General features: G+C 47.9%; 1 protein-coding gene across 2 annotated transcripts; it reads right to left on the bottom strand.

Annotated features, from left to right (window-relative positions):
• Nucleotides 1-673: 673 nt before the first annotated feature.
• Nucleotides 674-10,178, bottom strand: P2RX5 (purinergic receptor P2X 5). Of its 2 annotated transcripts, none has more exons than XM_031043571.2 (12): nt 9,941-10,178; nt 7,517-7,667; nt 6,961-7,080; nt 5,926-6,001; nt 5,497-5,593; nt 5,048-5,128; nt 4,418-4,553; nt 3,499-3,635; nt 3,116-3,209; nt 2,547-2,612; nt 2,154-2,236; nt 674-1,728 (listed from the first exon to the last, which is right to left on the bottom strand). In XM_031043571.2, exons 1-12 carry the CDS (start codon nt 10,075-10,077, stop codon nt 1,653-1,655), a joined length of 1,254 nt encoding a protein of 417 aa, XP_030899431.2. In that variant the 5' UTR covers nt 10,078-10,178; the 3' UTR covers nt 674-1,652. The 2 variants fall into 2 exon arrangements, with proteins under 2 accessions (XP_030899431.2, XP_005142998.2); XM_005142941.3 differs by having other exon boundaries at nt 7,009-7,080.
• Between the last annotated feature and the right edge of the window lie 4,185 nt (nt 10,179-14,363).

The raw sequence follows: 14,363 nt of genomic DNA, 5'->3' as shown, positions 1-14,363 counted from the left end.
TAGTTCTCTGGTTTGGATAAGACACACCAGTAACACTCCCCTCTAGATTTGCTGCCTGTCTCTACACATAAAAAAATTAAAGCCATGTGTAATAGCACTTTTAAAAGTAATCCACTGACAGATATTGCACAGTAACTTGTAATTAAGCATATGTAAAAGTTTGGTACAGGAGTGTATTTGAGCTGCCAGTGTTAGCGTTATCTTCCCCAATTGCTATGTGTACACACTGTCAATAAATGACAATGGTATGGATGCTCTTCACTGGCACACACAGAGGTCATTAAATAACACTCTCATGAGCTCCTTTTTAGTGCTGTTGTATTCAATGAAACAACAAAGTAAGTGCAGCATCTTGCTACCTGCCACCTCAGTCTGTACTGAACACATACTGGCATTGATCTGTGCTTTGTTCTGCTGCCTTACATGTAGCAGAAAGGAAAAGTCTGTGACCTGCAACACAGGTAATATCTTTACCTCAAACCTTCTTATACAAACTTAGTGTTTAATTGCCTTGGTTACACAAGTATGTATCACAAAGAGAAGGTGTGTGTCCCACCTACAAACCACACTGCAGAAGAGTCTTGCAGAGCATTGCCCTAAGGTGGTACATTTTCCTGCTGTGCGTTAAATATGGGGGGGGGGGGTGGGTGTATCAAAGAAACAAACTCCTGAAAAGGATGGTTATGTTTTATTAATAGCACTGATTGTGGGAATTGTTTTAAACAAATTGTAGAAAGAAAGGAAATATTCTAGGGAATGGGGGGGGGTCTGAAGGCTTAAATTCAGGAAACAGCTTTGGTCATCTAATGAGGACATTCTGTCCCATTGGAACACTGGTGTCAGTAGAGCACAGTCAGCTTTACATGTTTTGATGTCTCCCTGCTTTCCCCTCATTATAAATCACTGCCTGCTGTTACCTGCTCTCTGCTCTAAATGACAGCTCTCAGGTGACCACTAGTGGAGGCAGCCAGGACCCTGCCATGGCTGAACAGACCCTCCTCCTGCTGTTCCTGAGCCCAGCACAGCTCCTTGCTGCAGCTGTTGGAAGGCTTTTCCTGGTAAAGCACCATTTCTAGCCCTAATGGTTACACACACCCTGCAATAAAGGTGATTGCCCTGCCATGGCCCTTGTAGAATAACATGCTCTTGGGCTCCGAGCACTGCTGGAATTCTGCAATTTGCTGCACTTCCCGACAGGATGAGTCCTGCTGCTTCACATCTTCTCCCGTGTGTAAGACAAGTGGAGTTGGGAGGCAGGGGTGGTTTGTATCTCAGCTTCAGCCATCAGAGAATCAGTGGAGTTTCACATCCCAGCACATGGAAGCAAAGCGCAGCCTTGGGGTAACACTGACTGTTGTAGGTACAGATATATCTACCAGTAGATACGAAAAGGTTCACTTGGTGCCTTCTTTTTCCTTTCATAAAATCCTTTTATAAATCCATAGAAATGGCACACTGGTGCAAGCTCAGGATACCAGAGAACATCTCAGGGAAAGAAGGGCAGTCTTTAAAGGACTTTCATTCCTCTGGGAATCCCGGTAATAAGACAGTAGACCTGATGTGGGGCATCTCCACCTCCCAGTGCTGGTGCAATTCAACACCTGCAGGGTTTACCTGGCACACAAGCCCAGCCAGCAGACCCATTGCTGTGCCTAGAGCCCACCGACCTGGTCAGGACTCTGATTCCCATTCAGCGTAGGACTAGAGAAGGATTTCCTGGAAGTGGACCTGAGGAAACAAGCAAAGGGAACAGCCAAGGCAAGCAGGCTGGTTTTGTTTCAGGAAGCAACATGGGTAAGAGGTTCCCAGCCAAACCTGTTACACTTCACCACACAGGCCATCATCCGCCATACACCTAACACCCCGTTCTTTGGTTTCATGAGGCTTTAGAGCTCTTGGAGCTGCTCCAATTCCATCCTTGGTCATTGCAGACAGTGCAAGGCCATTAAGTCCAAACATGACACAGCAGCTGCCTTTGCTCCCCAGCTAATGGCAGCAGTGAATTACAGAGGGAGGGAGTCATTTGGAGGAATGTAATTTCCTGCAATTAGCCTGTGTTTGCAATCAATGTTTACTGTGTTCCAGTATCTCCTATTTCTAGTAATCATAACAATAAAGCCATTACATTTATACACAAAGCCAAGCCCACTTACTTTACTTCCTCGTACTTTTTGCCTCGATAGAAGTTACTCTTTTTAATCAAATACAGCAGCACCAGGTCACAAAAGAAAGCTCCCTGCAGAGAGAAAGAATTTGTGGTTTATCTTTAGAGTAGATGAGGAAATGTTCTGTCTAATGAGCATTAAGGCATAACTGATAGGAGCTTTATTTTCCTTCATAGGCTATGCAATCCTCAGGGTATTTAGACCACACAGTACATTAACAAATGCTGTTAAGACAGGACACACACAAACACCTGGCTGAGCAGTCAGATCAGCAAAAACTACCTAAGAAGATCTAAAGCAACTGTCCTATTTTATCCTCATAACAGTTAAATGAGGGATCTGGGTCCCAATATATTACTTTAAGGAAATGCATTCACTTACCGCTCCCATGAGAGCAAGCCCCGAACCGATATTGATAATAGTGGGAATAATGTTAAATTTCCCTGCCTAAAAGAGAAAAGGTCATGAAACGCTCAGTGAAAGAACAGCCCAAGAGACAAACTGAAGGGAGTGGTGTTACACAGGGGAAGCTATTGGTGCCTGTGGGTGTTAGCAATAAGCATGCACAACCCTAGATTTGCAGTAAACAATCTTGGACACTAAAGGTCTGTGTGTGTCTCAGATCCAGCTGCCAACGGCTGCATCTCTGACCTTGCTTCATCCCTGGATTAAGCTTCTTTTTCCTGCAGTGCATGCACATGGGGAGCAAGTCTCTGGGACACATTTACTTCTGTGGGACTTTACATGAGCCTGAATTTAGGTAGAAGAGGTGCCGACTCCTCCACCTTCTCCTTTCTTATGCAGGGTTAGCTCCACATAGATAACATGGCAAGAGACCTTTCCTATGACAAGCCAGAAGCTGTTCTCATCCCAGAGCTGCCTTGCCACTGACAAACGTCCCTCACCCTTTTTCTTGCCAGGCTCTGAAATACTTCAGCCTGGGACCTCACCTTGCCATTCACCATCACATCAAAGCGGATTCCGTATGCTTTAATGAGTGTCCGGTAGTCGACACCCTCAGCATCCCGGTAATACTTGGCAAACCTGGAATACAACAATGCTGATTTTAACTCCATCATCTGTCCCACACAAAAAAAAACCCCAAAACATCTGAATTCACCTCTCTCTTCAAACAGGTCTATTCCCCTATCAAAACCAGTTTAGCTTGCCATGAGCCTAACTCCCTCCCTCCCCTCCTCTGCAAAGCAGTGTGGTTGGCTGGAGCAGTGCCTTGGCAAAACCTGGTCTGGCCTCACTGCCAGCCTCCTGCACCCACACCTCAAACCAGCTCAGCTCAGCCGTGGTCCTGCATCGTACCCTCCTCTGTACTCACCTGAAGTTGTACCCAGAAGAGATGGGCTTTTCTGCAAACTTGTTATCCAGACGGCTAAAAGAATAGTGAGGATTACATTCAGAAGGGGCTTTATCAAGATCACAGTTCCATTCAATCTGAATTCCTATCACACCACCCTTAACAAAAGAGAGAGACAGTGTGAGTTTAAGTTTAATTCAATTAATGTGTCTTTAAATTTGTCAGCTCCTTGGGCAAGATTTCCCCTGGGACAAGAACAGTTGCACTTCTGGTCACTGACACATCTGGATGGGCTGAGTTCACACTTACGATATTAATCACATTACTGCATGCACAACCCTAGTGCTGCAGTCCTGAGAAGAGGTTTCTCTTCCCAGGATACTGATTTCATTAATTTAAGCAGCTGTAACATAGCTCTTTTATGCAGGGGTGAAATTCACAAGTGCAGCAGCCAACACAAAGCCTGCACTCTTCCCACTCTCTGATTCCCGGGGTGCCTCAGGCTGGCTACGTCTTTCCCCCTGTGCTTCTCACATCAGGTCGCAGCCTATTTGGTGCTGCAGCCCCACCACTCCATGCAGAAACATGTCCCTTTCCCTCAGGGGAAAATTCCCATAGCATTCTCTGAGCAGAGGAGCCCCACTGGCCTTCCAGGTTCTGGGTTTAACCTGAGGGTATGATAGTGTTGAAATTGATAGAGCAGTGGTTTGGGCAGCCCCAGTTAACAAATAACTGACCCTGCCACCTCCTCTGCACTACCCACATCACCCTGCCTCCCATTCCCTGGGGACAGGATAAATGGGAACAGCTTGACTTTAAGCATCCACTGCACCTTGTACAGGAGGCAGTTTCTTGGGCAGTCAGCAGTGACTCTCCTCACAGCCACCCAGAGAGCAGTACAGCCAGCCAGCAAGACACATGAGCAGAGGGGCAATCCTACCTCTGAGGCCATTTCCTGGAAGTCGCTCCCAGCCCACTGAACGATGTTCCCCAGGAGGAAGATGGGGCAGTAGGGATGCTCTGTGCTGTAGCGGCAGCTCTTCAGGTAGGACTCGTTGGTTGCCAATACATTCATCCTGCATGTAGGGAAGAGGGAAATCCACCTTGTCTCCCTCTTTGCTTGCCTGCACATCCTACACCACCACACTTGCAGAGATCGGAGACTTCTCCAGTAGCCTCATACACAGCAGAAATGGCACCTTGCCACCAGCCTGGTCACCCTGCGACCCTGTCCATTGCTGGGAACAGAAGCAGCTCAGGAACTTGGCTATGCCCTCACTGGTGGACCCTCCTGCTTCAGGACCTCTGGCACATCTTACGCTGGAGGATCCATCACAGACCTCATCTGGTGAGGGATTCATTATCCCAGTTGCAATCTGAGAAGCTCCAACCCCTCATCATCTCCTTGTTCCCAAACAGCCTCAAGCCAAAGGCCTTACCCTGCACCTCAGAGGAGGGGATAGGTACCTCCCTATCCCAGCCCTCGGGCAGCACAAGGGCAATAGAACAAACCGAGGTTATTCATCCAGTGATGGAGAGGACAGAGGGATCTCCAAGCAGCTGCACTTACTTGGAGAACTTAAACTTGGGGAAGCGGATTGAGTTTTTGATGTAAACAGTGAAGTTTTCTGCACTGGCAAGAAGTGGTTTCCTGGAAGAGAAGGGGTCGTTATCCATCTGATGTTTGTACACTGCCCACATCCTAAACTTCAACTGCAGTTTTAGCCAGAGCCAGGGTTTCACCCCGTGGCTCTAGGCCAACCCCAGCACCTTCCTGCACTGCCAGCAAGCAGTCGGTGAGGAGTGTGCAGGCTGAGGGGAAGCCCTGGGAGATGGAAACAGCTCTGGAACCACCAGTGAGCTCAACAGGGATGAGCAGGGGGCCATGCAGAGCTCCCTCCTGTACTGGAACAGCCAACATTCAAGCAAGCATCCAAGCAGAGGGAACCCAGAAGTCACCCTACATGACACACAAGCCAAGCAGCTCAAGCTTGGAAACAGCAGAGGATGGCCACATACTTGGGCTTGGATCTTTTCTCCACTGGGCACCAGGCCAATACCTCACAAGTTCCTCTGATGCTGTCCCTGTCTTTCAAACAACGGCCAGTCTTAACCCCTGCAGCACAGACAGAAAAGGTCACACAGAGCAGTCATCTCCTCTCCTTACATGAAAATTAGATGCTTTTCACTGCCACCATGAGCCCTCTTCCCTGTTGTGAAAGGGGCTTTCAGCTGGAACAACCACTCCCCTGTTGCTTCTCTGAGCAGCCTGGGGTGCTCTGGCCCAGCCACCACAGGCTGTGAGCAAGGCAACAATCTTAGTAAAAGACAGTAAAGAGAAAGTCCTTTCTGCTGACTGTAGTGAGAGATCTCTGGGGTTGTAACTGGGCTGATGCCTCTGAAGGAACATGACTCTACCAGACTGTACAGGAGGGGCCCTTCCCTTACCATTGCCAGCCACCACTGCCTCCCCTGCCCTGCAGTCCCCGTCCTTGTAGCACAGGGCATCAGGAATTCTGTCACTCTGCAAAGAGGAAGAGAAATAAAATGAGACCTGTGTCAGAACATGATACTCAGATGGTTAAGAAAGTGCTGCTGATGGGGGGTGAATTCTCCATAGGGTGGTGAACATGAAAAACATGCAGCTGAAGCGGTAACTGTAAGTTGTGCAAATAGCTCAGCAGCATCACACTGCCCTCACACTGTGGTTCAGCTGTGACATCCTGTTTTCTGGCTCTGCTCAATGTGCATAGGGACAGGCTGGGGAAAAACCAGGCAGGATGTCACAGTACCTCACCTCAAAAGATAACACTATCTTTTGAGTTTAAGCTTTGACTCTAGAGCCAGAATTAGCCTCCTCTTGGCTGCATGCTGGGTTAATGCAGCCACTGAAGGACAACTGTCTCCTGAACATACCAATTGTGCTCAGCCTTGGCCACAGTAACATTTCTCAAGACATGGAAAATTAAACTCTGCTATAACATTCCCTGGATGGCCAGTGTCCTCTTCTGGCCAGTGTCCTCTTCCCACAGCCCATTCTGAACCACATCTCACAGAGGACATTTCAGTATGATGCAGAAAGACCTCATGCCTCTGGCCCGTAAGGCACATTCTGGAAGGTACTGAGCAATCTCACATGTCCTGAAGATAACAAGAACCTGAACGTTTAGCCCTTCCCAGAATGGAGCTCATTGAAAGTCTCCTCTATCCATAAGTACATGGAGTCACCTATTTTCACATGGCCTTTTCTGACCCTGAGCAATCACTGCTCTGGTCTCATTTCTGGCTGGGCAGATGTCCAACACCTTCAACTAAAGTCAGCAAAGCTCTACATGATTAGTGGCTCTGGAAATGAAGAACCTCCCAGTTTTGCAGTAGCCAGGCCGATTTTCCCAACTGAGATGCTATACTACAGAGAAAAACCATTGGCCTTCCATCTTTCCTGCAGTTGTTGCTCCATGGGTGTTCTCTGCCAGTTCTTACCCCCAGTTTTGTAGGGGTCTGGGGGCCAAGGGGCTCAGTTCTTCCTACCTCAGGACACGTGGCTTGCCTCTGGTTTGGGGTCACAATCAGATTCGTCATGACAAAGAAGACATTTTCACCCTAGAATAAAGTAAGGCAGGAAGAGTTAGAAAACCTGTTTAACTCTTAAAGTACCTGTCATAAGGAGGATGCAGTTCTCTGCAGAACAGAAATACCTCCCTCACTCCCGATGCTTTTCAGGCTGAGATAGAACAGTGCCTTTGGATATTTGTTTGGATGAGATTGGTGTGTCTCTATGGCTTAAGGGGTTCTGCTTTGGAGACTGTTAATCTGGGGAGCAGGCCTGCTGAGCCTTGCCTTGTTGGTTCCTTGGTGAGAACTTGTCCTCCTTTTCCATAAGGACACAGTGCTTGATGGTGGGGCAAAGGCTGCACTGCAGTGAGGAGCTGTGGTGTTTGCTCTCAGCCAAGGCCAGGGTGGCCTTTCCACCAACAACCATACCGGAAGACATCTTTCTACTGAAGGGCAGAGACAATAGTGGTGGGGTGATGCCAACCTGTGGAGGGATGACATAGTCTGCTACATCCCACAGCCTCTCCCCCAGCTCCGAGGTGTTGGTGAAGGCAACCCCCTTCAGCTTGGTGATGACAGAGCTCTGGAGGGATGTGTCTGTGTCCTGGTAGCCCTTCTTGACAATGAACACCCACCTGCAAAGAACAGAGCAGGCAGCAGCATTTGCAAGTGGGGTCAGGGAACAAGTTAGCCAGAGGAGATTGATGCAAATGCCAAAGGTCAAATCAAAACATGCCAATGACACCAAACTCTTTGCAACTACTACTACAAATTTAGAATAAACTGACACAAACTGTGCTTGTCTACAGCGCTGGAGAAATAGTTATTCCCAAGATCCCACATGCAGGGAAAGGTGTAATAGGTGGTCATGGGGTAAAAACGCAAAGCCTCCCACCTCCCTGTCCTGTGCTACCTCAATGGGAAGGGGAAGGGCAGGGCTCCTTCCTCAAGATGAAAAATACCAACAGCTTCTGCAAGTTGAAGTGAGCAGTGTGGCTGGTTTCACAGATACGTGACTCCCATTTTAGCAGGATGCCACGAGGCTGCCAGAACAGCACCAGACCATGGCTGAGGAGAGGTGTCTCCTGTGGGTGAGCTGAACATTGCTAACAAGAACCCATAGGGAATATTCTCAGCTGGATACAGGATCTTTCATAAAACAGTGTGATGGGATTGACCTGACTGTACCCTGGACTCTGTGCTGGGCTTCAGGCTTGTCACTAGCACACTGGAAGAGCTGCTGCCTCACTAAGCAGTCCAGGGAAAAGCTTTGCTTACTTCTTCCCAGTGGAAGCAGCAAGAACTCCCTATCACCAGGTGAAAACCCCTCTGGCTCGAATGAGATGCTTCCAGCTTCTCTACAACACTGCCAAAGTCACCTGCTAAGACAAACAATCACCCCAGCCCTTAAAGAAGCTAAGGGTGCCAGGGCAGGTTTGTGAGAAGGATGCAAGCTGCATTTGCTGGCACAGGTCCCCTTTGCAGTGCACTGACCTGGAGCACACTGCTGCATGCAGGAAGGGAAAGCAGCCATCTCGGGCTAAGCAGCACAGACACATCTTGCCCTTCACCTGCTACCTGTGACAAACCTCAACATTAACATTCCCCACCTCTGTGACATTTCCTACTTTCCTGCTTTCCTGAGAACACTGTTCTCTTCCAGGAGGGCTCAGAAGTGGACCCTTACATTTTCTGCAGTGGACCAGGGAAGAAATGGCAGCTACATGGCAGAAACAATCCAGAGGAATTTGGTGATCACAGCCTTGAGCCAGGACCTGAACAGGCCCTGACACCTGGTTGAGCAGTCAGATATCAGACTAACGCTCACCACTGCTGCAGCAAGCTGTAACCACCAGCCACGGAGTCACTGCAGGCAATGGTGCCAAAGGCTTGCAGACGCACCAGATGCCTAGGGAAGGAAATAGCCAGTCTCTGAACACTCACTGGTTGTGCTATATCCCCCTTGGTCAGAGGATGTGCTCTCAGTAATGTTATCTACAGGATTCCTCCTTTAGCAGCTAACACATGCCAGACTGCTGAGGCTTCCTTCTGCCCTGCTAACTAAAGCAGGCTCCGGAACTGTACACCCTTCTATAAATAAACACAACATGTAGAAAAGACTCTGCTATATTTAATCAGTGAAAACATGAGGCGTGAGAAAGGTGAAGGGACTTAGGAATCACATTCTGAAAATCCTCAGAAACTTGGGAAGCAATGGCACAGGCATCACATGGGTTAGATAATTCCAGGTCTGAGGCTGCAAACTGCTACAGTATTGCTGTGATCCTGACATGTCAGTGTGACCAGTCTCTTACAGAACTAGGCCTTTTCTGAGATGTGCTCTAGGGATCTCCACGCCAACTCACCTTGCTCTGAAATACATACAAGGGAGCCCACATTCACACTGCCTCAGCCTCCACAATCCCAGCTGCTGCAGCCCACTCCAGCAAAAAGTCTGCTGCTTTGTGCTTGGTTCTCTCCCATTTAGACTCGAACGTGTCATGCAGTCATGCACACAACCCAGGTTTGTCCCAGGGCTCAGAAACTGTGGCATAAATGCCATTGTTTCTCATGAGGCAGCTGTTAAAGTTTGGCACCATTCCCACCAAATACAGAAATAAAGGCATAAATAATGCAGTACAAAGCCATAAAGCCATTTGATCTATTTTTAACCTGACATTAATCTAGAAGGTAGAGCTGAATCTAGCCTTCCTAGGAGGTTAAAATATCAGATATAATCTACCACACATTACAAAACCCAGCTGTATAACCAAGCATGACTATCTGCATCAAACCCATAAAGCACAGCAAGCTGTCAATATGTGCAGCGTTTCCTACATTCATCTTCCTCAGAACACAGTAAGCAAAGACAACTGCAGCAGTATGTGAAATGCAGAGGAATTCTTACCCCACCAGGTAAGCCAGGATGGAGAGCTGCACCACTCGGTAGAGAATCCCCACCTTCTTGCTCTTCGCAATGACGTATTTCTCTGTTTTATAATCAAAAAGGGATAGAAATAAACCCTTCCACGCCACCTGCCCCATGCTCCCGACTCGTGCAGTGGCTGGAACAGGCAGCAGCGTTGCAGCTCACATTATCCACACGTGCTCTGCATGGAAACCTGACACACCAACCGCTTCAGAGCTTTCTCCTCCCTCCCAGCAGCTGCTCTCTGCTCAGACATCAGCAGCTGCACGAACACAAGATCCTTCCTCAACTGCTTTTCAGCTCATTCAGCCTCCAGGAAAGCTCCTGCCTCAGTTTTGCTCCCAAGTTTCATTCTCTCCCCCCTAGTCATAAAATGTTTATAATGAAACATGTCATAGCATTAAGCCATGTTGCAGCATGCGAGTCTTTCGCTGCTGTATATTAAAGCCTTTCTTTAACCTTTACGTGATGGCAAAACACTAAGTTACATGTTTAATTTCTTAAGTGTTTGCATGAGCAATGAGAATTTAGGTCCTTAGCAGGCATCCAAAATACTTGCCTGGCTACTACATCTTCCCACGAAACCCCCAGCTTAAGAAACTAATAAATTCTGCATGTGGTTAAAGGATCAGTCACCATCACAGCTCCACAGCACATCTCACTAAAACAATGAGAGCTGAGCTAGGAAAACAGAGATGCAGAACATGCTGCCTAATAAAAAGCCAAAGGGAAAGGAATAGTTTAGCCCTCACTGAGTCTATATTTAATGTATTGTTTAATAGCCAATGGTGCAAGAGATGACTCCCAGCCTAACAGAGGTGCTTGCATTGTTCAACGACATGAAATTACTATTACTAACCAAGAAGGGTGGACACTGTCTCCTGGCTAAGGAGAGAACAGAATAAGCTCCAAGATGAAAAATGTGGTAAGCCAGGATCTCCAGCAGCCTGACCAAAAGAGCTGGTGTACCTCACTGAGAGGAGATCCATCAGCAAGCAGCAACACAAACTGGACTGTGCCCTTTCCAGGGAGTTCTGCTTGCATGGGACTGTGCACGTGCTGACTCCACTAGGGAATGAAGGGTTGTACCTGGTGTAAAGTGCAGGGTTTACTGCCTTCATGCATTAGTAGCCAATTAGCTCCCACCTGAGTGCCCAATTGGCTCCTACCTGGGAACCCAATTAGCTCCTGGGGCTTTGCAAGGACTGGGAATGCTCTTGAGATTCCATGGTGTGCAGCTGCAGATGTAGGCACTTGCTGGCTTGGGAATGTGGCCATTCTTTGCTAGAAATCCAACCACACATCCTTGTGCTGCTCTCCTTGGAGACAGCAACGAACTCAACAGGCCACTTGCTCCATGCTTCTCCCAGGAACTACCCTCAGCAGATAACTCCTGCATGCATTGGTTTGCGGGCATCTCTCAGCTGTGTTGTTTGGCTGACAAGCACCTTAAAACATGCCCAGCAGAAAATAGCACCTGAGCAATGCAACACAAAGTTGCTGGGAAGCGGGAGGCAGATGGGCTGAGCTGCTGCAGACCAAGCCCTGCTCATCTCCAACCACAGGGGCTCAAGAAAAGGCTGCAAACAACACTGGGGGTGAATTTCAGACTTCCAGGCTTCTTTATAGGCATCAGCTCTGCTTCACTCCCCTGTTACTGACTGACTGACAGCAGACTCAGGAACAGCAAGGGCTATGGCATCTACCAGCCAGGGCAAAAAGAAGAGTCTTCATTCACAGAGCTCATGGCCCTTTCCAAGCTCCTCAAGAGAGCCAGTATCACACCACATGCCAAACACAAGGTCCGGCCTGAGCTCACCTTTAAAGTAACTTGTCTTTTTTCCACCCTTATTTAGCAGGGACTCCCAAGTCCTGCACAGAAAAGGCAAGCCTCAAGAGCTCTTGTAATGTTAGTTATCAGTTAGAATCCTTTTCAATAGACAAGATTTAGAGAAGAAAGACTTGAAGGGAAGGGTGAAGCATCCCTGTGACAAACCCAGATTTTAAGGCTAGAAGTAGGCCCCAAGCACTTCAAGGATAGTTATCAAAGCTTGTTTTAAAAGGTAGGCTCACACTGAATTCTGAGCCACGGCAGCAGAGGTCAAAGCCCAGCCCAGCCAAATGAGCTGCTGCAGATGAAAGCACAGTGTTCCTAGAGGAACCTTTCACATATTAAGAGTTCCAGGAAGTTTTTGGGGAGCCCTAAACCTGTAAATCAGATTCAGTTGATTTTAAATCTGACCGTTAAGTACCCCAGCCTCATGCAGGTAGCTTGAAATACAGCTAACAATTCCTGCAGACTCCAAGACGTTTCTGCCTGGAACTCAAAGTCGCAGACTGCCGCGGCCAGGTGGAGGGGAGAAAACACCGATACGATGTAGGTTCACAAAATGCTCCGTTTATTGATTACAAGGCTGCTCTTAATATACTGTCTTACACACAATCACACATTACTTGATTGGCTTCTTCACTTTGCCCACGAGGGATACACGCTCCCCTTTACCTCTCCTGATTGGTTTCACACCTTCGCTTCAGCTTAGCGTTACATCATGCTTCTGCAATTACTGGCATCCTGTTATTGCATTCCTGTTTTGCTGATCTTGACACTTCTTCTTTTAACCTGGGGTCATAAGTTCAATTTCTCACAGCTTGCTGTAGGCCTGTTCAAGTGCCCATGCTCGACCCCCAACAGCAGACAACCCTTTTTTCTGTAAGCCTTACACCTTAAGCACCTTCTATCTTAACACTCACTGCCTCATCTCAAATAGAACTTCACCAGGAGCTTCTTCATCCAGTGTCAGCAAGGTTTGGTCTTGCACAGCCCTCACATGCTCACAAAGGGGGTGATGGACACTCCCAGTGCTGGTCAACAGCTTCCCATTGAATGGCTTTTCAGGGGAGAGTGCCAAAGGGGATCAGGAAACATCCCCCGAGGCAAATGCACACAGAAGGAAACAAACTTCTTGACCATATATTGTTTCCTGTAAACCCCATCTCATTCTTGCTCTCTCTCACACCCCCCCTCCCCCCCCCGCCTTTTTTTATTTACATTCCAAATGTGACTCTCAGCATCATTACACTTTCTGTTTGGGAAACCAAGAACATTAATCTCAAACCTGTGTCAAGAGAATATGCCCCTTTCATTGCTTCCCAGCCCATCAACAAAAAATTAGGGTATTATCATCACTATTACTCACACCTGCAGTTTATAAATACCAAGTTTAAGAAAGCCATTTCATTCCCTGGGAACAAGCCTAGATTGATCTGTCTTTGCAGTCTATCACAGTCTGCCAGCAGTGGGAGATAATCCACCTGAACAAACGTGTCCCTGTGATTAACAGCAGTCCTGCAGGCCACAAACACACCCATCAGATTTCACCTGTGATCTGGTAAATACATTTCAGGGGAGTAACTTCAGAGGACAGGGAAAATGTGCCACAACTCTACAGATCCACTTAGTTACTAAATTCACTAGGAACCACCACTGCCTTCTCCTGGTGCATAAAAGCCATTTGGAGAGCAGGTTCTAGGCCTAGAAATAAGCAGCTGGAAGGGTGGTAAATGCAGAGAAAGCCCACACCTTCACCCACCTATTTGTGCATCATCCATCCCTGCCTGGCACCACAGCCTTGGATCACCAGGCACCCAACAGAAGCAGCCTCAGACCTCCCCAAACCTCCTTCAGGCCACAGTCCTACTACCCACTGGTGAACTTCCACCCCCAGCAATTCCCCTCATGAAACCACAGGCATCATCTGCACTCACAGCAAGGTTTGGGTCCAGCTCAGGACCCTGACCAGCATCATCTGCAACTCTATCCCCTGCAGCAGGTTCCAAAAGTTGAATTACTCAGCAAACAAAGGGCTGGCTTTGAGCAGCTCTGAAGTAGTCCCCACCACGTAGTACGGGATTTGGTAAACCAAGCGTGGGATTTACTTTTGTATCAGCCACCATCTTATAGATTGGAATGATTTCCTCTTGCCACCCAACCTCGTGCCAATGTTTGTGCTCACTCAGTGTGCAAAAGGCACCAGCACCTTCAAATGTGCACCTGCACCTTCAGAAGCTCCTTGAAACTCCACCTCCTTCCCAAGAGAGAGGAGCTCCCTCAGAGGAGCTCCTAAGTACAATGGCTACGACTGACAGGAAAAGAGGTTCTGGCATTCACCTTCAACTCCTGAATTCATCTGCCTCACCCAAAGGACTGCAAGAACCCAGCATCTGTCTCAAGCCCTCTGATGATGCTCTGTGAAGTACAGTGAAGCACAGGGAAAAAAGCAGGAGAACAGAACTCAGCTTTGACTTCCATCAGGTCAGGCAGGAGGAGATGGATGCAAAATTAAATTAAGATCACCTGCAGAGATGTGAGATAGAACTCCACAGCTTCACTCTGGCAGCCCAT

The sequence above is a fragment of the Melopsittacus undulatus genome, chromosome 13 (assembly GCF_012275295.1).
Source record: "Melopsittacus undulatus isolate bMelUnd1 chromosome 13, bMelUnd1.mat.Z, whole genome shotgun sequence".
In the NCBI taxonomy this organism is placed as follows: Eukaryota; Metazoa; Chordata; class Aves; order Psittaciformes; family Psittaculidae; genus Melopsittacus; species Melopsittacus undulatus.
The sequence above is the reverse complement of the archived record's forward strand: the minus strand, read 5'-3'. Positions and strand labels throughout refer to the sequence as shown.

Coding starts and splice junctions, on each gene's coding strand:
- P2RX5 (XM_031043571.2), bottom strand. CDS start 10,077: ATGGGGCAGGTGGCGTGGAAGGGTTTATTTCTATCCCTTTTTGATTAT. Junction 7,668..9,940: donor ATCCTGGCTTACCTGGTGGG/GTAAGAATTCCT, acceptor TGTTCTTTGCAG/GTGGGTGTTCATTGTCAAGA. Junction 7,081..7,516: donor ACTATGTCATCCCTCCACAG/GTTGGCATCACC, acceptor ACTTTATTCTAG/GGTGAAAATGTCTTCTTTGT.